At 43.8% G+C, this 23,223-nt stretch overlaps 1 protein-coding gene across 4 annotated transcripts in view; it reads right to left on the reverse strand.

Annotated features, from left to right (window-relative positions):
* Positions 1 to 274: 274 nt before the first annotated feature.
* The window catches only part of TXNRD1 (thioredoxin reductase 1), a 127,211-nt gene continuing 104,262 nt past the window's right edge, over positions 275 to 23,223 (reverse strand). For all 4 annotated transcript variants that reach the window (XM_044226880.1, XM_044226879.1, XM_044226882.1 and 1 more), the window contains 4 exons: positions 21,342 to 21,449; positions 18,355 to 18,450; positions 13,852 to 13,986; positions 275 to 2,226 (listed from right to left, as the gene is read on the reverse strand). In XM_044226880.1, the coding sequence (XP_044082815.1) occupies positions 2,164 to 2,226; positions 13,852 to 13,986; positions 18,355 to 18,450; positions 21,342 to 21,449 (402 nt within the window). In that variant the 3' untranslated portion in view covers positions 275 to 2,163. The remainder of the gene's footprint in view (positions 2,227 to 13,851; positions 13,987 to 18,354; positions 18,451 to 21,341; positions 21,450 to 23,223) is intronic.

Genomic DNA, 23,223 nt, shown 5'->3' on the forward strand with positions numbered 1-23,223 from the left:
CGCTGCTCTGTGGGCAAGGAACAGAGGTGCGCAGCCAAGGACACGCCGAGCGCTGAAAGGGAGGTTTGGGTGGGTGGGTGGGGGGTTTACTGCCCTAAAGGTCAAGACTGGGCAGTCCCATCGGGATTAAGCTGAAAAACGGAATCCGGAAAGCCAGAAACACTAGAACATAAACCTCCGCGGCCTCCATGAAGCTTCTTCGGCAGTGAATTGTCGTCATCGCCAACACCAAACCCGAACTCTGTCCGACACGCAGTAAGAAGGCAAACGCGGGGGATATTAATACCTTTTAATGTTTCACATTGTTTTTTTTCCAGAAGATATGTAACAAAATACATAGAATTTAATATGAATCATGAATCTCAGTACAGTGGGCAATTATAGAATGTAAATAAGACAAGCCGATAAAGTATAATCCTTCTTGTGGGGGCCAAACATTCCATTCCACTAAGAGAGAATCACAACATGATTAGGCACGAACATATCATACTGCCTATTGTTCTAACTTCTGAGACTGGCAGGCTTGGAGGAAAAAAAAAAAAAAACAATTAAAAAAAATAAATAAAACTGAACAGTCAACTGCCTCAGTTTCCCCCCATTCTCCTTCTGGTCTTCAAAGAACTATATGGGTGAGGGCCTGAGGCAGAGCCGCAGGGGCAGGGTGAGGCGCTCTGCTGACCAAGTGCCAGGCAGACGCAGACGTTCCCTGAGGTGACCAAGAAATGTACTGTGGATCAGCCACTTGGCATTGCCACTGAGAATTCGGGCCGAGGGGAGGGGTGACCTGCTGGCGGGAGGCCTGATGGCCATAGCACAAGTTTCAAATCCAACTTCGAGAGGGACAAGGTGGCCCACACGTAGTCCTGGAAGAGTCCGCACATTCACGCACAAATCTAGAGCTGCGGAGCTAATCCCTCTCCACCACCTACAAGCTGCAAAGCTAATGGAGCATAAACACTTCCGCCAGGATTCCGCCAGGATTCCGCCAGGACCAGTCATTCATTGAACAGAAAAAAAGTCAAAACCATTTGGTTTTTAAATGAAAATCCTTCACATCCACCTGTGGTCAAAAATAATAACTTATGACATTAAGAGCTTCCTTAAAAAAGCAATTACCACAAAAGAGTTAAATCATTAAGTGTGGGAAGACCTATTTTCCTATGAATGCAGCTCACAGGAAGGGACAGATACAAAGCACACGTGAAAAGTAAGGCTGTGATAGTCTGTGTTTTTAGCTTAAAGCTAAAGTTACCCAAAAAACGTATTACACAAGTTAAATGTTTCTTACGCAAAAGAGCTCACTTAGACCAACACAAACTATATAAAGGAAAACATTTATTGTTTTTCCCCGTTTAAGGTGCAACTCTGCCTCCCTGCTGAGTCCTGGTGGGAATCCCCCTCCAGTGGCAGCTCACGTGCTGGAGTTTACTTCCAACAGGCCGGCCAAGGGGTCACCTCCTCTCATAAACACAATCAGAACTGATAATAGTCGGTGACACAGGGCACGGAGCAAACGTGGCCAGATTCAACCCGAACTGTACTTGTTCTGACACAGAACTCATCAGGGGAGACCCTGCTCAATGGTCGGTCACAGGGAACGGGACCCGGGAATCCTGGGGCAGTTCTCGTGTGGGACAAGCCTACGCAGCTTCCAAAGGACCAAATCGCGCCTCCCGTGCACAAGGCATCTTACTTGCATACTCCAGCCAAGGCTGGCTTTTGGACAAAAATCGACTACTAACACTTCTCATTTCTAGTATCATTCGCACCTTGGAGGAAAAAAAGAAAAAAAGAATCAACAGTAGAAAGCTTAACAGTGAGAATCAGCAAACCCACGAAGGGAAGGTCATGCTGAAACTGCTCGACAGCTGTTCCGTCACTGCCCACCACACGGGCTTGAGGCCAGCAACTTCATGGACGCACCGCGCCGATGCCCTGCCGAGTGTCAGTTCCAGTCCGTCACGGTGACCCCAGTGGGACGCTGCCCGCCTTCCACACACCACCTGTTACCCAGGAGATCCAAGGGGGCCTTGGGAGCTGTGAGCACAGGACATGCAGGTGCCAAAGTCCAAGACCCTTCCTAAAACCTCCCCTTGGATTTGGGCAAGCAAACACGGTGGTGGTCTGGAGTGTCGGCGGCAGCATCCTCACTGGGGCTTAACCTCAGCAGCCGGCCTGGAGGATGTTTCCCCCAGAGCGCTTGGTCACCGACAGAGTTGTGAATACCTGCAGGGAGGAGAGAGCAGGAGATTTTCAGACACAGGAGCACATGAGCTTAACAGGGAGCAGAGCAGGTAACACTGTAGCAGTCCAGAGTGACTTAGGGACTACTTAAAATGAATACATGACCAAGGATATCACAACTTCTCCAGATAAAAGGGGAAAAACATTTAAAACCAAGGTGAAAGAGACAAAAACTTAACTTATATTAACTTTATATTACCATGGGCATGATTAAAGCAATGAAATGCGTCACCCAAGTTGCTTGTCAATTCCCTGAAAGAAACGCACAGTAGGAGAGTCTGGATACGCAGAAAGGCATAAAGTACTCGGTTACAAACACCTGTGTGCCTGCTCACCTTGGGGATTACAGACGTGGTTAGAACCCCTGTGCACGCCCCTCCCCTGTCAGTGCTTACCACTCCTCTAACATCTCCTGCACGTCTTCTGGGGGTTTTTTAAGACTTTACCTCTAAACAGCGAAATGATGTATGTACTCTTCTGCCCCCTGCTTCCTTGGCTCTGTCCTGCATTTCTGTAATTCAGTCACCCAAACGGGTACAAAGAGCTCTACTTCTTCTACTCTGCACTGAACAGTACTCAATTAACTACAGCATTCTATGTACACTGTATACCACAGAACCCAATTATTCAAATAGTGAATATATTACCAATTACATATCCAGACTCCTGTATTACTAATATGTTATTTGCAATACGCTCTGTGACATTCTAGCAGTCTCCCTGCACCCACAGCTAAGGTACAATTGCCGGGTTGGAGGGTCACTTCTGTGGGACTGGATTCCCAAGGTGCCAGGCCAACTGATACTACCATCTGCAGTGACAGAGGAGCCCGTCTCCTGTCACATCCCTGAAAACATCTGGTGCTTGTGGACCTAGAGCATCTATTCACAAAAACAACGATTCTACAGTGAGCAAAGTCTACTCACAGATTAAAATACATGGAAATTATACTGATCTTAATACAGCAGACTTACAGTAGGCCCAGGAATCTCATTTTTAGCATGAGTCCCAAGTGATTCATTCTAATGCAGACTTGTTTTATAGAATTTCTTGTGGAACACCAACGCAGGCAACGCACTGGAAATTTCTGGCAAAATCCAAAGTCTAGAAGTCTACTGCATGGTAAACTAACCAGCAGTTGCTTATCTTCCTAAGTTTTACCAAATAGGAAGCCTATGGTCAAAATTTTTAAAAACGTACACTCGTACATATTTAGAAACAGATTTTCATTCCTGGTCGAATGGAGTAATCGGTACCAAACCAACTCTCTGGACAAATCTCATGGAACTACTTTAGACACCAGACAACAGGAAATCACCCAAAAAGGGGGAACAAGGTGAGCCTTCAACAGTCCTAGCTTTCTACCCAGAAGCATCTAAAAGACACTGGTGCAGCCCAGAGAGAGCACAGACATCTCGGAGACTTGGAGAAACGGAGTGGAGACTGGGGAGGCCGAGATGGCTGGGATCTGTGGGGTCAAATGCCCAAGAGGAGGCAGCTACCCAGAGAAAGAACTGTCCCTTCATCTCTGCCTGAATACCAAGCTATGCACATCCCGGTGGCAGGACCCCGGGAGCCAGAGAAGAAGCACCACCGGAGCTGCAAACTGAACCAGCACCAGAACCCACTCAGGGCTGGGAAACGTTCCAGTTTGCACCAACTGCAGTCAAGAGACTTCTCTGGGCCCCTGGAGCCATCAGGAGCGACCTCAGAAAGCCCCATCTAAAAACAGGGCTAGGCATCACTAGCCCCAGAGTAAAAGCTACTCTAGACCACCCTAAAAAAGCTTAAAGACAAGCTTCCAGAGGATCAAGTGATCTACCGGGACATTAATCATCGACCACAAGAAAACTCAGTCCTCTTTAAAGGAAGACAACAAAACCCAGGTACTCGGCATAGACTCAAAGTACTAAATGATGAGGGGAAAGAAAAGAAAGAAACCTGTCAACCTAGAATTCTATGGTCAACAAAAACTTCCCTCCTCCATGAAAAAAGCAAAATGGAAACATTTCAGACAAACAAAAGCTAAGCGACTTTGTCACTATCAGACCTACACTAATGTTACAGGTGGCTCAGTTGGTTGGACGACTGCCTTCGGCTCAGGTCATGATCCCGGAGTCCTGGGATCGAGTCCCGCATCGGGCTCCCAGCTCCACGGGGAGTCTGCTTCTCCCTCTGACCTTCTCCTCGCTCATGCTCTCTCTCACTGTCTCTCTATGTCAAATGAATAAATAAAATCTTTAAAAAAAAAAAAATTCTAAAAATGTTACCTGAGGGTCTTCTGGCTCAGGGAAATGCAACCAGAAGGTAAAAAGCCTTTAACTCGTCCTCAAATTCTTATTTCCTGTGTCACCTGAACCCACCCCTTTTTATTCTTGACCTTGCCTTTTCCATTGGTTCTTCCTTCTGGGCTTTTAAACCGGCTCACATTGCATTAATTAAAAACAAACACCACCTCTCCCTCGACCTTGTGATCACCTCTACCACCACCGTCTCTTATCCTCTTTACAGACTAAATCTTAAGCTGTTGGTACTTACAGTCTATTTTGATTCCTCATTTCACTGAAATCTGGCTTCGGTCCCCGCCACACCCATGGGTCATCAAGAACCCTCTGGCTGCCAAACCCAGAGGGCACCTTGCAGTCTTCCCTTCACAGCCCTCTGTAACACTTCTTGTCATCCGCCTCACCTCCCTTTTAACAACTCTCTCCTCTCTCGTCCCATGAGAATGACCGTGGCTTCTCCCGCCGTGGCACGGAGGCACGCTGAACTCCCATCTCCCCCAGCTCGCAGGCCAGCTATGCTGCACCAACGCCACCACTGAGGCCGGGAGGCACTGCCCCAGGCTTCCGCCCCCGCTCTCCCCAACTCCGACACCCTCACATTATATCTCATTCAGTCCACTCCCCCTTTGAGGCACCATCTCTCCAGCCACTGTGTCCCTCCTGAACCATCCACCAGTAAGACCTAACAAACACCTCTTCCTGGACACTTCCAACCCACCCTGTCCAAGACCCGCACCTCCCTGTGACTCTCAGTGACGGCCATCACCAGGCCACGCATCTGCAATGGACGCTGCTTGTCTCTATTCCTGCTGATAAGCAATTATGGGGTCTTACATAGCTGCTTCTCTGTCGTATCTGGTTTCTCTTTGTGGTTACACAGATACTTAACTCACGTCTTAAAATTCTGACTGAACTATCGGGAAGTTTTTGCTAATTTCCAAAACAGACAGCCTCATGAGGACCTGTTGTGTGGATCACACAATATACACTTTCACCCTATTAGATGGGAGGCACCCAGGGCTTGCTCTGGCCCAGGTCATGTATGGAAGCAGGAAGCGTCGCTTCGTAACCGTGTGAGCACCAAGGTGTGCTTGCCTACACCTCCTTCCCCTCCGTGACTTAGCCAGAGATGCCCTGGGCAGGGGCTACTCCTACCAGTCGGGCCCTGGAGGGACGGGTGCAGGTGCGGCTGACCCATGACGACCACAGGGCACTGGCACGGAAAAGACCTGTTTTTATAAGCAAAACACCCCCACCCCCACCCAAACTGTCCATCTGTACTGCCCAGCCATGAACATATAGAAGGGCTTTGTGTTCATTAAATATAGAAGCATATTTGGTTACTGAGTACAATGAAGATTTCAAGCCAAACCTTACTGGTCACACCAAGTAGGCTGGAGGGAACAGCAGGAAGCTTCCGTGGAGCACAACTGGCCTCCCCTACACCCAGGCTGACCCTCGCCAGCCACTAAGAGTCTTCCTGAGGTGGGAGGCCAGGGCTTGTTGGAGAGGGTCCCGTGAGGAAACTGTACTCATCGAGAACTCACGTTTGCGCTGGCGCACCTGGACACACCTGGACAAACTTTCTGCTCAGCTACCCCCTTGATTCCTGAGAAGTAACTGGTTGCCCAGCTTTTAATATAAATACAAAAGAGCAGAGAAATCAAGGCCACTTTGACGTATGCAGGTCAAAGTAACAGGAATCGGCACCCAAACTACTTTTGAATAAAAGGAGAAAAACTTTTGTGTAAAAGAGGAACAAACCAAAAAACAAAAAAACAAACGAACAAACAAAAAAAGAACATTACTGAGAAAAGTAGTGACAAAAGCCTTTTTAACCTCTTCTATACCAATATATGGTATATATTGTCATGTACAATATGTACCATATACATGGTGTGTGTATGTATATATATGGTATATATATACCAATATTATAAGCATCTTAAAAAATTCAAACCCAAGTAATAATGGACAGTATTTTAAAACATTAAAAATATGAAGCCAGGGGGCATCTGGGTGGCTCAGCGGGTTAAAGACTCTGTCTTCGGCTGAGGTCATATCTCAGGGTCCCGGGATGGAGCCCTACATCGGGCTCTCTGCTCAGCAGGGAGCCTGCTTCCTTTCCTCTCTCTCTGCCTTCCTCTCTGCCTACTTGTGATCTCTGTCAAATCAATAAATAAAACCTTAAAAAAAAAATGAAGCCAGAAGAAAATACAAACAATTCACATCTTAAAAAAATACGGTGGCAAAGATATGTAAAAATTCTTTACAGTTAGTCCTTTTTTACTAACACAGGAAAAAAAAATTACACTGAATTTTGCAACAGTTTCATTAGCACTCCTGAATTCATGCTGATAACACTGTAAAAGCTACGGCAACTCTTTTGAAAAGCAGTAAAATTCCTTTGTTTAAAATAAATGTGCAACCGTGGACAAGGACAGAAAGACAATACATGATAATGAAAACAGATGTGTTGGGATGATATCATGGGCAATTTAAAATACCATCAAACATGCTGGCTTCAACTCTTATAAAGGAATAAGGATAAAAGCCAGCTAATATATTATAGCAAATTTCAGGCTTCTCAATTTACAAGCTTGAGTTTTATTTCTCAGAAATTAATTTAGAAACAGAACTGGTAGGAGACCTGGATAGAAAATGAAACTCAGGGAGCCTGGTGGCTCAGTCAGTTTTAAGTGGCTGACTCAGATTTCGGCTCAGGTCATGATCTCAGGGTGGTGAGGCCGGAGCCCCAAGTCAGACTCCATGCCAGTGCAGAGACTGCTTAAAATTCTCTCTCCCTTACCCTACCCAGCTCGCACAAACTTGCTCTCTCTTAAAAAGAATAAAAAAAGACAAAGAAAAGAAAACCCATCAAGGGTGCCTGGGTGGCTCAGTGGGTTAAAGCCTCTGCCTTCGGCTCAGGTCATGATCTCAGGGTCCTGGGATCGAGCTCCGCATCAGGCTCTCTGCTCAGTAAGGAACCTGCTTCCCTTCCTCTCTCTCTGCCTACTTGGGATCTCTGTCAAATAAATAAATAAAAATCTTGAAAAGAAAAAAGAAAACCCGGGGCGCCTGGGTGACTCAGTGGGTTAAGCCCCTGCCTTCGGCTCAGGTCATGATCCCAGAGTCCTGAGATCTAGCCCCATATCGGACTCTCTGCTCAGCAAGGATCCTGCTTCCCCTCCTCCTCTCTCTGCCTGCCACTCTGCCTGTCAAAGAAATAAATTAAAAAATCTTAAAAAAAAAAAGAAAAGAAAACCCATCAAAAATACAGAATGTTTTTAAAAGAATTTTTAAAAAGAGCTCTTATCTATTTGTCTTGTATTGATAACATGGTCATGGTAAAGATGTGGAAAAGCCAAAGTGCCACACTGCTGATCAGTCTAAATGAAAAAAAAAAAAAAGGATAAAGTGAATTTTTGCAAGATTTAAAAAAATTTTTTAAAGGATTATTTATTTATTTGAGACAGAGGTGGGAGAGAGCGAGCGCGCAGGCACACGCACAAGCTGGAGGAAGGGCAGAGGGAGCCGGCTTCCAGCTGAGCAGAGAGCCCGATGTGGGACTTATCATGACCTGGGCTGAAGGCAGTTGCTCAACCAACTGAGCCATCCAGGTGCCCTTATTTTTAAAAGAGTTTTGTGTGCATGTAGCCTCTTTAGAATTTTCATAAAAACGCATCTTTTTAAAACGAGCACAGAGCCACCCCTGCATGCTTTCTGTGCCAGCAGGAAGAACACGTACAAAGGTCAAGTGCTCCTGTTAGGCACGCCCCTCACCTTCAGATCCGCCACCGCCGCTCCGTCTCGCAAGCCCCCCCACTCCAGCCTGCAGATCATGTTGACAACTAAAATTTCTGATATTCAGCACAAAGACTGACTTAAAAACATTTCACTGGGGTCTTTCCTAATGCTCTCTCCTCATGGCCTATTATTTTTCCCCTACAAATAAACTTGGTTAGTTGAAATTACTACTCTAAATGATGTGCAGTCATCTTCCTACTCAATTACTGCTGCTCAGAAATCCCGAATAAATCAGCACCTCGCTATCTTCACACTGAATAACGCTAAAGCACAGACAATGCTCCAGGCGTTAAGATTCCCTCCCCACTCCCCGCACTGACACCAAAGAGATCTCAGTCAAAACAACAGTACTCCCTCCTTCTAGAGCAGTTCCTCAACTGAGGAATCTGCCAACTCTTCTCACTAATGACACTTCAGAACCAAAGGCTGGTTGCTCAACTGCGGGGGTTCTGTTATCAGAAAGCCATGAAGAGCACTCAGTGACTCACTCCACAAACCACCCACCGCTGGCCCAGAGCTGTGGCTCGTTCTCAACACTTTAAAACAGTGCTCAGGACCAGTTTTTAACTTATTATTACCTCTAATTCAACCCATCGACTGGCATTGGTGAAATCCAATAAAAATGTATTAGAAAATAAAATTTTAAAAGGCCTGTAAAATTAAACGCCAAGCTCAGATACGTCAGAGAGCTTGTCAAGTTCCTACCCCACCCTTGTTCGCTTCTGCGCGGATCTCCCCTGGACGGGTAACACGGTGGGCGGCACATCTCCACAGCATAAAGCCAGACACGGAAAAGCACTGGATCTGGTAGCTAATTGAATGACTGTCCAAGTCAGACCTACCATCTAACACAGAAAAAATAGTCCCTTAAAGCTCCCTACAAATTAGATTTCACTTTCCCTTGTTCAAGATGCTGTAAAAAAATACTTCCATAGTTGGGAGAACAGAGACTTTGATTTCTCAAAACCTGATTTGCAAGCAAGTAGTACTTACTGAGACAGGAGAAAAAAAAAAAAAAAAACACTCCCCCCCTTGCCTGAATGGAAGAAAATAACTGTAAATCATATATCTAATAAGAAGTTTGCATCTAAAATATACAGAGAATTCATACAATTCAATAGCAAAAAATCAAATACAATTAAGAAACAAGCAGGTCTGCACAGACATTTTTCCAAAGACATCCAAATGGTCAACAAGTACATGAAAAAATGTTCCAAGTTATTAATCATCAGGGAAATGCAAATCAAACCTAAAATGAGACACCAGCTCACACCTATTAGTATGGCTATTAACCAAAAGGAAAGAATTAAGTGTTGGCGAGGATGTGGAGAAAAGGGAACCCTTGTGCACTGCTGGGGGAAATACAAGTTGTTGCAACCACTATGGACAACAATACGGAGGCTCCTTAAAAAGAGAACTATCTATATGATCCAGGAAGTCCAATATTGGGTATGTACCCCCGCAAAAACAAAAAAGACCAATTTGAAAAGGTATCTGCACCAGGGCACCTGGGTGGCTCAGTCAGTTAAGCAACCGCCTTCAGCTCAGGTTATGATCCCAGGGTCCTGGGATTGAGTCCTGCATCAGGCTCCCCGCTCAGTGGGGGGAGTCTGCTTCTCCCTCTGCCCACAACCCCCCACCGTCACTTATGCTCTCTCTCTCACGTACTCTCTCCCTCAAATAAATATATAAAATCTTATAAACAACAACAGCAACAACAAAAAAAACAAAGAGAAAACAGACTGGTGGTTGCAAGAGGCAGGGGTGGTAGGTAGGAAAAATGGGGATGAACTATTTTCTTCTTGTTTCTGTTTTTAAATAAAGGTTTTTTTCATGATTTTAAGTAATCTCTATACCCAACATGTGGCTTGAACTCATGACCCTGAGATCAAGAGTCACATGCTCTACTGCTGAGCAGCTGGGCCCCAGGAGAGAAGCTTTTTCCCAGTATGCACCTCTCCCCACCCCACCCCCAGCCCCCTCAGGAAATGCTGTAAGGATGACCTTGAGTGAAGCCACATCGTCGTCTTCTTCTTCTTCTTTTTTTTTTTTAGATTTATTTATTTGACAGACAGAGATCCTAAGTAGGCAGAGAGGCACCCAGAGAGAGAGAGGGGAAAGCAGGCTCCCTGCTGAGCGGAGAGCCCGATGCAGGGCTTGATCCCAGGACCCTGAGATCATGACCTGAGCCAAAGGCAGAGGCTTAACCTACTGAGCCACCCCGGCGCCCCGAAGCCACATCTTCTAATAATGCAATGCCGGGGAGAAGCCAGCCTAGACACACTGCACAGCGCAGCTCACCAACCCTATGCCTGCAGCACCACCTCTGTTTTAGCTACTGTGGAAACTAAGGTGGCTGAAAAGCTCGGTGCCGTGGCCAGGCCCGTCTCCCACACAGTCGTGTTGCCTCCAGGAAAATCATGTCCATTTCTTGAATTCTATGTCCAACACTATGGAAGGGACGAGGAAGTGGAGTGCCATCTGCACAGTCTCTGAAGCCAGACTGGTTGGGTGTGAATCCGGGTTCTCCCAGTTCCGAGCTGGGGAACCAGGAACAAGTTATTCAACCTCCCTATCTTCCATGACCCCATCTGTCAAATGGAGCAACGACTGCCCCCCACCCGGGGAATTCTTATAAGGACCCCACCGAGAGCAGACTGCCTGACACACAGAGGAAGGCCTGATGAACACCGCCGCTAGGTTCGGCATCACTCCCCGGAACCTGCTTCAAGCCACAGCTGCCGATCACTCCCACCTCTTCCCTGTCCCACTTGCCGTCAGTTGGCAAGAACCACAAAGCCTACTTCCTATTTCTCTCCCAAACGTATCAAGGTCTCCCACTGCCCAGTCCCTCTTCCTCCCTTATTTCCCAATGTGCTGCTCTGGTCCAGTAGGTCCAAGACCACAACGTAGCCAGGGACTGATTTCTTTCCACAATGCAAATGATCACATTACCCCCCGAGCTAACCTTCTCTCGGCCGAACCCCAATGCCCCAAGTATAAAGCCCCAAAACACCCTACCTTGGTTTACAAGGCCATGACCTAGCATAACTATTCCCCCCTCTCTCTGGACTCTGCAAACTACAGCAGTACTAAGGGCTTTCCAGTTCCATGAAGGAAGAGGACCTCTCCCACAGAGCCTTGTCTTTGATGCTCCCTCTGACTAGCTAACTACAACACATCTCACTCGTGGTAGACAAGAACTAAATCCTCAACCGTCCTGCCCCCCACATCCCTACCCCAGACACCGCTTTAAACTGATCCTGCTCTGGGGGCTCGACTGAACTGCAACCAGTCCCTTACTCAGCTGCCTCCTGCTCTGTCTTAATCTCATCTTAAACCCCTGCTCTACTCACAAGCACCCAGTGTGGTGCCACACACATAACTGCACATCAAGTATGTTCGCAGACAGACCACCCAATTCTTCTCTCATTAATCAACCACCAGCTTGGAAAAAGAAATTTTTTAAGCCCTATCAAATCAGTGCAACCTCCAAGCTTCAAAGTCACAGGAGAACCAACAGATGGAGATGTACAGCAGCAAATGCTTACAGAGGTCCCCAGATGTGCCAGGTCCACCAGGGAGAAGAGGCCTTTGGCTGACCTGCCTGCAGGCAGGGGCCTCAGAAAGACGCCCTGCCTCTTCGGCACACCTCTCTGCCCAGCCCGCAGTCCTCCTGCCAGATGCCCCCCCACTCGCCACTGCTGGGCCACCACACAGGCAGGGGAATTAGTCTTCTCATCAGCCCAGCGAGAGCTAAATTCAGATTTACAAAGTTCGACACTCACATATGCAAGCTGAGAAGTCATCTTTTCATCCATGTCAGAGATAACTGCTGTCATTTTTTAGTATCTCGGACTGGTTTTTAAAGTTTAAATATACTCACTATTGTGGGTTACTGTTGTGGGTTAAATCTCCCAGAAAGATATGCTCAAGTTGTAACCTTTGACCCCTGTCAACATGGCCTTATTTGGGTAATACCAGCTGGACTTGAGCGGCTACTCCAATGACCAACGTCCTAATAAGGGCCATCCAGACACAGACACACAGGAGTCAGGGCTGTGCACGTGAAGACGGAAGTGGAGACTGCAGCGATGCAGGACTAGCCAAGCACAGCCAAGGACGCCAGCAACCACCAAAAGTTTGGAAGAGCCCAGGCAAGACCCTTCTCGAGAGCCCCAGGAGGGAGCATGGCCCTGCTAACACCTTGATTTCAGACTTCCCGTCTCCAGAACTATGCAAGAATAACTTTATGTTGTGTTAGGCCACCCAGTGTGTGGTACATGGTTACCACGAGTCTTTTTCAAGCATCATATTATATACTAATATTTATCTCATAGAACATGTTTTTGAAAAAATTGAACTTAGTTGGTTCCTTCCTGAGGCAGATAGTTATTTCACTGAACAAAAAAGATAGATATATTGTACAACTTTAGGACTTCAATCTGGATTCTCTTCCAATCTTGGGGTCATATTTTTAAAAGATCAGTTCTATTTCCCCCAAACAGAAGTTTTCTAGGAATAATGCCCTGGTCACTACACACACTAATATTTTATACATCTATTAATCATCTATTGATACAGAGGAGGATCCTATCATAGAAAAATGATATGATATGATCCTAATCATAGAAAAGGCAAAGCAGAAAGAAACCAAAACATTTTTCCAGGTCTTAAAGTTGGCCTTTCACACACTCAGCAAAGAGTTCAGTTATGGGAGGGCAAAAAGAGCAGAGATCAACCAGGTAACAGGCTGTAAAACAAAACCAGGCACGAGTGAGCACACGAGTGTGAAAGCACACGTCCACCCCGGAAACCGTGGACTCCGCGGCCAGTTAACAGCTACGATTTTCAGCTCCACAGCTGAGGTGATCTAATACAAGCTACCTCCTCTCAGCCTCCGCCGTGGCCTCCAAAGTAGACACACTTTTGGTTTACAAGGACAGCTTCACAGTAATCAGGACAACATTCAACTCTTGCATGATCCCAGACAAGCATAAGATACACTGAGAGTCAGAGGCCCAGAGAGGTCAAGTTCCACTTCTCGTGTCATTTGCCATCTTTTAAAAAAGCACCCATTTCAATTCTCATCCTTTGATACCAAAACTAAAGAGGGAGACAACATCATCTAGCCTTGAGGTGGCTCTGGGGCAACAGGATTGAAGCTCTTTCTGGGTATGAATGTCACTATTTTCGAATGCCATGAAAATAATTTAGGAGACATAAAATTTAAGGCATATCTCTATAAATAAATCACTGCCATCATTTTTACCATTAGCATGAAACTACTATCCAGCTCACACAAGAAACGAAAGTATCTGAAAAAGGAAAAATCCTTTCTAGAGACAAGGCTCCTTTTGAGGTATTCCATTATGAATCAAACTGAAAGGAGGTACAGCAGTAGCTCAACTGCAGCAGAAAGACACTAACTTCAGAGAACCTGGACTTGCCCCTTACAAGTCCAGGACTTAATTGTGCACTTCTGAACAGAGCTGTCAAAGTCCAGGAGACCCACCTCTGCGCACACGGGATGGATGCCGATGGTACTGTCCAGCTGCTTTTTCGTCAGCCCACACTTGAGGGCAGCTGCAAAGCCTTGTGTCACTTCTCCAGCATTCGGACCCAGTACGTGGAAGCCCACAACACGTTCCTAAGATGTGAAATAAAGGAATACAGTTACACTGATTCTTTCCCTCTTAACAATCTAGAATGTGGACCTGGTCTATTCTAAAAACCCTGATCAGAAATTATTAAAAACTGGTGGCGCCTGGGTGGCTCAGTGGGTTAAGCCGCTGCCTTCAGCTCAGGTCATGATCTCAGAGTCGTGGGATCGAGCCCCACGTCGGGCTCTCTGCTCAGCAGGGAGCCTGCTTCCTCCTTCCTCCTCTCTCTCTGCCTGCTTGTGATCTCTCTGTCAAATAAATAAATAAAATCTTTTAAAAAAATTAAAAAAAAAAAAAGAAATGATTAAAAACTTATATTAATACTTGCTAAAAGTGACTTAGGCTGGAGATACTCCAACATGGGGCCAGCAGAGTGTGGTAGTTACAAGCAAACAAGAAGGGAGAAAAAAAAAAAGAGTCAGCCTTGAGCAATGAGGAAGGAAATCATTAAAAGCAAATATATCTGCAACTCCATAAGCACCAAAATGTTCTGGAAAATGTTTTCAAAGGGCAGTTCTGTCCTCATCTCCTCTATTTGGCTGCCTCAAAGCTCCAGATCAACTACGTGGGATAGCTGTAACATTTAAAAGCAGTCATTTCCGGGTGCCTGGCTGGCTCAGTCGGTAGAGTATGCAACTCTTATCTTGGGGTTGTGAGTTTTAGCCCCATGCTAGGTGTAGAGATGACTTTATAAAAAGTAAAAATCTACAGGGGCCTGGGTGGTGCAGTCAGTTAAGGCATCTGACTCTCAGTTTTGGCTTAGGTCATGATCTCAGGGTTGTGAGATCAAGCCCCACATTAAACTCCATGCTCAGCATGGACTCTGCTTAGGTCTCTCTCTCGCCCTCCCCTTATTCACCTCCCACCCACTCTTTCGCTCTCTAAAATAAAAAGTCTTTTTTAAAAAATTGGGAAAAAGTAAGTAAAAGCAGTTGTTTAAATTAAAAAAATCATCTTAACTAAGGCTTTGGAGGTGGAAAGAATAGTTAGACTTAAAACTCTCCCAATCTGAAACCATTTCTGAAACAAACAGAGAAAAATGTTCGCAACTCTGAATAAACTCTAAATCCCAAACTCCAGATACCTCTGCCAAAGGGCTGAGAAATCTGGTGCATTCTGATGTTCAGACTTCCTGACTGAGCTATTCCAACCTCCTCGCCACAGATAAGGCACCTCAGGCTGCTCGGTTCACAGCCTTATCTAAGGTTCAATCATGGCCTGGAAAACAATCAGGAAGGTTGTCCTGTTGCCAAAGTACTGTAATAATATTCCTCCTTGAAATCTTGCATTATTTATCCTGCCCATTGTGGGTTTAGTGTATGGATAAAGCACCAAACACACTGCACTTAAAATATCCTAGATTTATGCTTAATAATATGGATAGATCTCAAAGAAAGAGATTTTTTTTAAAAAGTTGCAGACTTCTGAGGGGACCACTCTTTTTTTTTTTTTCCCAATTTATTTATTTTCAGAAAAACATCATTCATTATTTTTTCACCACACCCAGTGCTCCATGCAAGCCGTGCCCTCTATAATACCCACCACCTGGTACCCCAACCTCCCACCCCCCCACAGTGCATAATGCTTATGGATACATAACAGGCAGCAAACGTAAAAACAGGAACAGGTGAGACACTCCCATCAATACAGTGTTGCTTGGGGGGCTGGGGATGAGTATACAGGATCGAGAAGGAATACCAAAGACTACACAGGCATAGGGTAATGCTTAAGAGCATGGGATCTACACTGCCTGGGATTAGTTCCAACTCTGCTATGAAGGAGGTAAGTGAGCTGAGCCCAGTTATTTAACCTCCCCGTGCTTCAGCTTCCTCATGAACAGAAAGGGTGGAACAAGAGTCCACACCTCACAGGATTACGTAAGAACGAAGTTAATACATGTGGACCTCCAAGTAGTACATGGTACAGAGTAAGTACTCTGTAACATAAATTGTTACAAATTTCTTCTATGAAGGTTTCTCTCTTACAAGAGAAAGGCTCTAAAGCAAACACACCAGAGTGTGAACATTCTTTGAATCTGCATGGTCAGTACTTTCCCCATCTTCTTGTAAATGTTAGTATTTCATATAAGCGAAGCACAGCATATGAAAAGAATAAAAGCCTGGCAAATAAACACTGGAAAAACCAAGCACAGGTAGACACTGTGAAGTGATTGACTCAAAATGAATAAAGCATATGCCCCAAGGATGGTCAAGTTCTAGAAGCATGCTTTTGAATAAGACTGCTCTTTATAGATGAATGACAAGTATTCACCTTTTCTAATACTATTTTTGTGTCTGAAAATAACTGAAAAGAATATCAACCTCCTTATCGCCTCGACTACTTTAATTAAGATGGGCTCATTAGCAGTGAAAACTATTTTTCATATTATATTTTAAAAGTGTCATTTGAGGGTTCCTGGGTGGCTCAGTCAGTTGAGCGTCTGCCTTCAGCTCAGGTCACAACCCCAGGGTCCAGAAATTGAGCCCAGAGGCTGCTGCTACTCCTCTGCCAGGACTCTCTCTCACATGCTCTCCCAAATAAATAAAATCTTCATAAAGTGTTACTTGAACAAATGATACAACAGCGAAAAGAAAGACAACAGACCACATACAGGGAAAACAGATTGGCTTGTCTGAAGGAAAATGTGGCGGTTTCATTGACTGCTCCAAGCAACAAGCAAGTGAACGATCTCCTGCTCGAGGGAGACCCCAGACAGCTGGAGAGAACATCGCACATCTCCCCTTTTCGTCTAAAGCAGGATTGATAGTTAATGTATACTCAAAACACTTTTTTTTTTTTAAAGATTTTTTTTTTAAGGTTTTATTTATTTATTTGACAGAGATCACAAGTAGGCAGAGAGGCAGACAGAGAGACGAGGAAGCAGGCTCCCCACTGAGCAGAGAGCCTGATGCGGGACTCGATCCCAGGACCCTGAGATCATGACCTGAGCCGAAGGCAGCGGCTTAACCCACTGAGCCACCCAGGTGCCCTACTCAAAACACTTTTAATGATAAAAGCTATGTGTGCAAAGGAAATAAGTGTATAAAATTGTTCTTTTTGTCAACAGCATCCTAGTGCCTTCATTTACTAAATGCATCTAGAATGATCCTTTTCATGGGAGAACCAGATTTTCCTATACTGCTCTCTGAGGCAGTAGTTTCTCAACAGGGTACATGTTCAATTATAATTATATTCAAATTATTCAAATCCCCAAATAAGAAAAGTCAATTTATTTGGCTTTTAACTATGGATTCTTTAGCATGATTTACATTTTTACTCACGCTTTCTTCTTTTTAAAGGTAAGATCCCAGCTAAGTTAAAAACACCAGTTCTCGGGACGCCTGGGTGGCTCAGTTGGTTAAGCAGCTGCCTTCGGCTCAGGTCATGATCCCAGCATCCTGGGATCGAGTCCCACATCGGGCTCCTTGCTTGGCAGGGAGCCTGCTTCTCCCTCTGCCTCTGCCTGCCACTCTGTCTACCTGTGCTTGCTCTCACTTCACTCTCTATGACAAACAAATAAAAAAATAATACCAGTTCTCTTCAGATACAATCCACAAGTATGTGTGTGTGCACGCATGTGTTCTGAGTACGGGAACGGCAGCCAAAAAAGACAGAAAATCCAAGCATGTCTTCAATCACTTTACAGGCATGGAAGTTAAGTCCTGTGAGGTCAAGGAGTTTGCCCACAGGCTTTTAGTTACCGGTTGTTACATTCAGCAGTCACCAATGAAATCTTAAATCAGAACCCAATTAAGGGCTCTTCCTAGGGGCGCCTAGGTGGCTCCGTGGGTTAAAGCCTCTGCCTTTGACTCAAGTCATGATCCCAGGGTCCTGGGATGGAGCCTGCATCAGGCGCTCTGCTCAGCAGGGAGCCTGCTTCCCCCTCTCTCTCTGCCTGCCTCTCTGCCCACTTATAACCTCTCTCTCTCTGTCAAATAAATAAAAAATATCATTTAAAAAAAAAAAAAAAAGAGCTCTTCCTACTGCACTTTCTCATTAGGGCCAGCTGCTTAGGTTATAAACATGTGTTACTCCTCCTGTTCTTTTTCTCATTATTCCCAGAAGCTACTGACTTCATGGCTTTTTATGAACACACACAGTTCTAAGTCGTTTCTGTGGTCTGTGCTCGCAAGGTCGGGGGGCCTCCTGACCCTGTGCAGGGACCCGAGCTGAGGACACCGAGAGCAGACCAAGTGGCGTCACTGTAGCCCTTGCCCTCAGCATCCACACGGCTGGGAAGACCAACAAGTAAAATACTATAGGAATGCATGCCCATCATGTGATTAAAATAGAATTACATATTAAAAACAAAATGAAGTTACTGAAAAAAAGGATTCAATGAGTATTTCACTTACATTGTCTTTAATATTACAGATTACTTTTGCATAACATTTGTTGTTATCTCTTGATGGAATTGTCCACTCCAACGGCCAGAAGTAACTATGGTAAACCTGAGAAGATAAACAAACAATTTAAGACCCATTATCTTAAGAAGTATGTTTGTCAAACACCAGCTGTGGATTAAAAATACTGGAGGCTCTTTGATACTCAGATTTTCATTAAATAATAAGATCCATGCAATAAATAGGAATTTGGTCAGATAGTAAATGGCCTTAAACTTGTTGTCAGGCCCCTTTGCTACAGGCTCATCCCTTAATTATATCTCAATCTCAGAAAAGTAAACCTTAAGCAATAATAACAACAAAAAGCAAGCAAAGAGAGAAAGAAGCCAGGTAATTACTTGCTGTCTTACATCAAAAAAACAAGAGAAAAAAATAACCCAACACTATCTTGCACAGGAATGACAACTTTGGGCAAGACACAAGTAAGGTGCCAGGAGCAATTATAGCAATTATCCAGTTCCTTGCTCGAGGCTTCCAAAGACATTCCCTCCTTTGGAGGAATTTATAATTCACCAAAAAAGCAAAGACGAAAACAAGGAGGGAGGCAGGGAAGATGAGAGGTGGAAGGGCGCAGGTATCTTGACTAATGCTTCATGAACTTAAATCTGGGTGACTACAGAGATTTTTTTTTTCCCCACCTTCAGCTGCCAGTCTTAATTCAAAACATATATGGTTGGCTACCCCCCCCCTTTTTTTAAGATTTTGTTTATTTATTTGACAGAGATCACAAGTAGGCAGAGAGGCAGGCGGGGGCGGTGGGGGGAGGGGAAGCAGGCTCCCCGCCAAGCAGAGAGCCTGATGTGGGGCTCGAACCCATGACCCTGGGATTGAACCCCACATCAGGCTCCCTGCCCAGTGGGGAGCCTGCTTCCCCCTCTCTCTCTGCCTGCCTCTCTGCCTACTTGTGATTTCTGACTATCAAATAAATAAATAAAATCTTTAAAAAAAAATTTTTTTAAAACATACCGATTATATAACCATTACAGTAAGTGTTCTTTGATGTTATAATACAATGTGAACTTTTAAAAAAAATGTGGGTTACAAAACTGAATACATAGCATCATAGTATCACAATAATTACACAGGGAAAAGATAGTTAAAGAAATTACCCCAAATTGCTAACAACTGCTGTGTTACCAACACAGATGTATGGAAAACTGTTTCCTATTTCCATTTTCAAAATTTCAACTCAAATGCATTACTTTTATTTATCTTAAAGATGTTGTTTATTTATTTGAGAGAGTCAGAGATGCAGAGTGAGCAGAGCAGGGAGGAGAGGGAGAAGCAGGCTCCCCAGGGAGCAGGGAGCCCAACTTAGGGCTCAATCCCAGGACTATGGGATCATGACCTGAGCTGAGGTTAGACTGAGCCACCCAGCTGCCCCAAAGGCATTACTTTTATAAAGAAAAATGCAAATTCTAATAAAATGAAAGCCAAAGCCTGTCAAGAAAAATGAAATATATATTAAGAACCTTAAAACAGGGGTGCCTGGGTGGCTCAGTGGGCTAAGCCTCTGCTTTTGGCTCAGGTCATGATCTCAGGGTCCTGGGATCGAGCCTCGCATCAGGCTCTCTGCTCACCAGGGAGACTGCTTCCCCCACCCCTGCCTTCTCTCTGCCTACTTGTGATCTCTCTCTCTTTCTGTCAAATGAATAAATTTTTTTAAAAATCCTTAAAAGAACCTTAAAACATAAGAATCTTTTGTGAGGAAAAAAAAAAAAAAGACTCTTTTGGTAGGAATCTATCTTCACAAAATAACCAGAGAAATACAGTGAAATATGGAATTATGAAGATGTTCATTGTTCTACTTATACTATAAACAATGGCTTAATAAATTATTTTAGCACATCCCAAAATACTTATGTCATTCTTAAATAATGCTGTTTTTAGGGTGAAATGCTCATGACCTAACATTAACTGTAAAATAGAACAGAAAATTTCACACAAGACTTATGTACCTGCAATTATACATACACACACAGATACACAATATATAAACACACAGAAAGAGACCAGAAGGAAATATGCCAAAATATTAACAGCAGTGATCTCTTTATGAATTACAATTTCCTTTTTTATATTTTCCTAATTTTCCGAACTTCCTATAATGAGGATATACTATTTTTATAGTCAGAAAATGTTACTCATGCTGTACTAAGAAGACCAAGATGTTACATGCTACTGCTAACATATATAATAAGAAAAAGATAAAGAGATTTAAAATAGGCTTTTATTTCACAAAATTTACTTGGATTTACAAATCTGGTCTTCTAGAAGGTTTTACTGGAAACTTTTCTCCTGAATGATTTAAAGCACCAGTCTCTTTGGGTACAATTGTGTACACAAAAATAGTGTATTTCACACGTATGGTTCCTTGACTGTGGCAAAGTTAGAAGAGGGTAATGGTACCAAAAAACCCAAATGTCACTAATAGAATGGTTGAAATGCTGTTAATTTTCAGTTTTCTTCTTTGTAATTCCCTCTATTTTTCATATTTACAACAATATTGTTTTAACAATAAAAGGAACCAGTAAAAGCAGTTTCAAAAAATGGAAGTACTACTAGGTCAGCTGATAAGACTCAAAAACGGAAGGCAGATCATATCCAAGTGTTCTATCAACATTAAACTTCCTAAAAGTGGCAACTATAATGTGGTTACTTAAGAAATACCCTGTTCGCAGGAAACACACACTGAAGAATTAAGGAGTAAAGGGGCATCTAGCTTCCTTTCAAAAGGTGCAAGGAAAAAACATATACAGAGAGATAAAAAGAGAATATGAAAAGTATAAAACAAATGGGCAAAATGTTGACAATACATGAATCTAGATTATAGGTTAACGAAAGGTCTTTGTACAATTTTTCACCTTTTCTGTATGCTTGAAATTACTTTTAACAAAAAGCAGCAGTAACTTAACACAGGCATAAAGAATATAACTTACCTCAATATTTTCTTCCCCAAATCTCTCCACAGCTTTCTCCTCAGAAAGACCACAGGAACCATATTCCAATGGAGTAAACACAGTTGTTGGAACATTTTCATAGTCACACTGTTTCAGAAGGAAGAAAAGAGTTAATACAGGAGAAATTAGAACTCAAAAAAGGGTATACATCAAAGAGGTTCAAAATCAAGAGGGGAAAGCAGACTAATAAATTTCTACCAAAATGTATGTGAAGTCGCAACCCCAGGTATAAACCTACTACACTGAGAACCATTAACTCATGTGACAGTTGTAACAGAGGTTTGAAATCTGGCAAGATAGTCCTGAACAGGATCATCTGCCTTCTCCATCCATCTACCAACTGATGTCAACAATAAGGACACACTTTTTCTCCCTTTATAAAGCAGCCAAAAACAAGATGAGGGTATGCAATGCTCACAGTCTCATATTGGTGACAGGAATTGACAGACTTCTTTGGAAAATCAATTAGGTAATACCAGTTAAGAGCCCCAAAAACCTTCTTCGCCAAGAACCCCACTCCTGGAAACCTATAATTTACTGTACGGAAAAAGCTACATGCTTTAATGGGGGCATGGCTCCAGTTCTCCTCAACAGTGGTAACATCGTGAGCAGCTTTCAGATGCCAACAGGAAAGTGGCTCTGCAGTATACACTACAGCCACTCAAGTGGAAGGCCACAGAAACAAAGTCACTGGTAGTACTTCCAAAGCATATCTTAATGATGTTAATGGTAGAAATGACAAAGATTCTGAAGTCAAACAAGTTTGTGAAATGCAGGATTAAATAAATAAACCGGTTTCTCTACAATGGATTTCTGTCTTCAGTATACTGATACGAAGTGAGGAAGAGATTACGTAAATATCAAATGTGTTTGTAAATGTGATTTGGTAAAAACCTGTGATCACATTTGTACATAGAGGGGAGCCTAAGTAACATTCTGCATTTAAAATATCAGATATTCAATTCCCCTTGAAAATGGTAGGGTAAAATCTTTAAAACCTGTCTCCCTCTAGAAATAATAAATATAATCCTTTTTCTCTAAACAGAACATAAACCTTTGGAACTCTGAATCAAAAGCACAGGCAGACATCCACGGACAGCCCTCATGGTGTATCAGGGACCAGAATTACCCTCCTGCTCTCAACAACAAGAAAACCAGACAAAGAGCAGGCAACACTTTCAGACACTGGACAACAGGCAGTGCAGGACTGTGATCCCTGACAGAAGGGAAACAAATGAGGCGAGGCCAGTGGTTTCTTGTTTACCATCCAGAGCACTAAGAACTGGGGGCAAGAGAAGGGAGCTCAGAGCCCAGCAGTGTCTGAGTCATGGAGACACCTGGAATCAAGCCCCACATCAGGCTCCCTGCTCAGTGGGAAGTCTGCTTCTCCATCTCCCACTCCCCTCTTGTGGAAAGTTCCCTCTCTTGCTGTGTCTTTCTCTGTCAAATAAATAAATTAATTAATTTAATTAAATTAAAAAAAAAAAACAAAACCACTGGAGAGCAGGAGGCCCCCAAGTGACCAGAGCTCTTACAGGACTGGAAATAGCTCCTGTTCCCTCAAGTCAGAGTAGAAGGAATTCATAAAGTAAAGAGAATGGGGTAGAGTCCTCCAAAAGGCATCAGTTTAGTGGTAGAACTAAATCAGCCCTAGATATAAAGATGGCTATTAACAGACCCCCTAAGAAAGCATAAAAGCAAATCTTACAAAAGGATAAAACTAATTCCACGTAACTTAATGGGCTGCCAGAACAAAATCCAACAATGTATAAAGGAATTCAATAAAACCCAGCACCCAACAAGGTAAAATGTACAATGTCCACATCCATCCAAAATAACAAAACACGCAAAGAAGCAAAAA

The sequence above is a fragment of the Neovison vison genome, chromosome 12, assembly GCF_020171115.1.
Source record: "Neovison vison isolate M4711 chromosome 12, ASM_NN_V1, whole genome shotgun sequence".
Classification (NCBI taxonomy): Eukaryota; Metazoa; Chordata; class Mammalia; order Carnivora; family Mustelidae; genus Neogale; species Neogale vison.